The sequence below is a fragment of the Lactuca virosa genome, chromosome 3, assembly GCF_052849685.1.
Source record: "Lactuca virosa cultivar CGN04683 chromosome 3, Lactuca_virosa_CGN04683_v6, whole genome shotgun sequence".
In the NCBI taxonomy this organism is placed as follows: Eukaryota; Viridiplantae; Streptophyta; class Magnoliopsida; order Asterales; family Asteraceae; genus Lactuca; species Lactuca virosa.
Genome location: NC_136428.1, coordinates 182,936,936 through 182,939,676, shown reverse-complemented (window position 1 = coordinate 182,939,676; position 2,741 = coordinate 182,936,936). Strand labels below are relative to the sequence as shown.

The 2,741-nt window shown below is 36.0% G+C and overlaps 1 protein-coding gene across 1 annotated transcript; it reads left to right on the top strand.

Moving 5' to 3' along the window:
• The first annotated feature begins 962 nt into the window (after window positions 1–962).
• On the top strand, window positions 963–2,243 carry LOC145164296 (diaboline synthase-like). Its single transcript, XM_079083020.1, has one exon. The coding sequence runs from the start codon at window positions 963–965 to the stop codon at window positions 2,241–2,243; it is 1,281 nt and encodes a 426-aa protein (XP_078939146.1).
• Window positions 2,244–2,741: the final 498 nt, after the last annotated feature.

Sequence of the window (2,741 nt, the reverse complement as noted above, 5' to 3'; positions counted from 1 at the left end):
TGTCAATTTGTAACGAATGTATTATTATTTTTAACCAATTACAACAACACACTTCTTTTTAACCAAAACCATTAACTTAATTTTATTCCGGTCCAAAACAAAAACATAAATTTTTAACACAAAACAACAACATACTTCCATTTTGAATCTAAAACAACATCCGCCGTAACGAGACTCTTCACCGAAATAAATTAATCGTCGTCACCGCTTCGTGAGGGTATGATAGTAGTATATATATATATATATATATATATATATATATATATATATATATATATATATATATATATATATATAAAGGACCCGATTCTTATCTAGGAACCGGGATCTACTTTACATATGGAAACGACGATGAGGGTTTTATACGACCCAATTATTTGCATGGAAACGGAAGCCGGTTTTGAAACCGGGTTTTATTTCTCTTTTCACATAAGACTCCTTGGTCATAAGACTTGGTTGAAAATATGGTTATTTGATTTATTTAACCGGATTTTATAACCCTTTTTGTATCAGTGGGAATGATTTTTTTTGTCTACTCGTGTGCTATACCTTCTCCTGTCTCATGACGCCTTGCTAGAGTTTTTGCTTCGTAAAATCGTTCACTGATCTAAAAGAAAAGGTATACTTCCTATAATTTATGTGTAATTAATTGAACATTATGTTCTACTACTTTCTCCGTCGAGAGTAATTAAGACGGCAAACTCACATAGAACAACTAAAACAATTTGAAACCGAAGAACAATATATTCTCTTTGAAAGAAATTGGGATCATATTTATTGTTATTTAATTGCAACACTAATAAAACAAAAACAAAATTTCAAAATTTCAAAATCTGAATGGAGAAAAACAAAAGGAGACAAATTAACATAGTGGATTGTTCAAGGCCATATATATTATTTTATGATAATATATATCTACTTAAATTAATGCACAATTGAGCAAAAAAGAACATCAAGAATTAATGGAGATCATCTCGAAAGAAATCATCAAACCATCATCCCGAACCCCTGATCACCTCAAAACTTTCAAACTCTCATTGCTCGATCAACTCACTTTACATACATACACTCCCATTATTCTCTTGTACGACTCAAAAACCCAAATTAGTGGTGATGTTTTGAAGAAATCTTTATCCAAAATCCTAACAAAATATTACCCATTTGCCGGACGACTTAAAGAAGACGGCATCACCATTGATTGCAATGATGAAGGAGTGGTTTTCGTGGAAGCTAAAATCATTGGTTGTAGACTCTCCGATTTCCTTCAAAATCCAAACTACGAAACACAAAGCTTATTGTTTCCTGAAGGTTTTTTGTGGAAAGGATCATGCATAGGTTACACCTTTCTCGCTACTCAAGCAACATACTTCGAGGGTGGAGGCATGGCAGTGACTATATCCATGTCCCACAAGGTTGCAGATGCACCATCTGTTGGAATTTTCCTTAGCGACTGGGCTGCCATGGCACGAGGAGAAGAAAGACCACCGCCGTTAATCCTTGCTACATCCATACCTTCGTTGGATATTGCATACACAATGCCTGAGATCGAGATTGAAATGAGTGAAACCCTAATCACGAAAAGGTACGTGTTCCATGCGGAAAACATATCGAGATTGAAACGATCAGTATCGGGGTTAGTGGAAAACCCTACAAAGATCGGGATTGTTACTGCGTTTCTTTACAGATGTGCAGTTGCTGCTTCCATGGCAAAATTAGGTTCTTTCACAAAATCTACTTTGATTCAGTTAGTAAACATGCGGCCACGAATGACACCACCATTACCGGAAAATTCCATCGGAAACTTCACTTGGTATTTCACAACATCAAACAATCACCGGAGTGAAACCAGTCTGGGAAATTTGCTGCTTCAGATGAAGAAAGGAGTCAAAGAACTCGGAGATCAAGATAATCTCCGTGATTGGTTAATTAGCGTTAGGGATTCTGCAAATAATGTAAAAGAGTTGTTTGATAATCTTGAAGTTTACAGGTTTAGCCATGTACGTGGAGGTTCGTTTTACCAGATGAATTTTGGGTGGGGGAATCCGAAGTGGGGCACCATTGCAGATGTGTTAGTGAAGAACACGTTCATCTTGTATGATACACCAGACGGATATGGAGTTGAAGTTGTGGTGAGTCTTGAAGAAGAACACATGAGATTATTTCAAAGTAATGAAGAACTTCTTGTGTTTGCTTCGGTGAACAGAACTTTGCAACTGGCGTCGATTGCCCTGTCGCGTATGTGACATCAGAAATGATGTTCGTTGTGTCAACTGTTGTGTGTGTTTTCAGATTTTTTGTGTGTTTTGCTATGAAATGGAAAAATTAGAAACTTTCCTTATATTAGTTTTTGAATCTTTATTCAATGCAATGTTTGAGTTGGATTAGAATTCTAGTTTCCAATGTTTTATGTTTTAATTAATCTGTGCCTTTCTTATGTTTATCAATAAAGAGCCTTTGGAACAACTACTTTTCCCCTCCCTCTCTTCTTCTTTTATTTTCTAGATTAGGTGTTTGTCCTATGTTACTAGAATTCCTTATGCACAAACGCACAAGTTGAATCTGCAAATTTACACTTGCTATGAGAGATAACAAGATTTCAATAAACATCAAGTACATCGTGTTATTGAAGGCCCGGAGATGCATTAACCTATTTTGTCCGGGAGCAACTATGCGGCATGGGCCTTAAAGATGAAGACATCTATGTAGGATCAAGAAGTTTGGGTGTTGTGGAGCCCATCAAT

Excerpts from the sequence above, each read along its gene's own strand:
- LOC145164296 (XM_079083020.1), top strand. The coding sequence starts at position 963 with ATGGAGATCATCTCGAAAGAAATCATCAAACCATCATCCCGAACCCCT.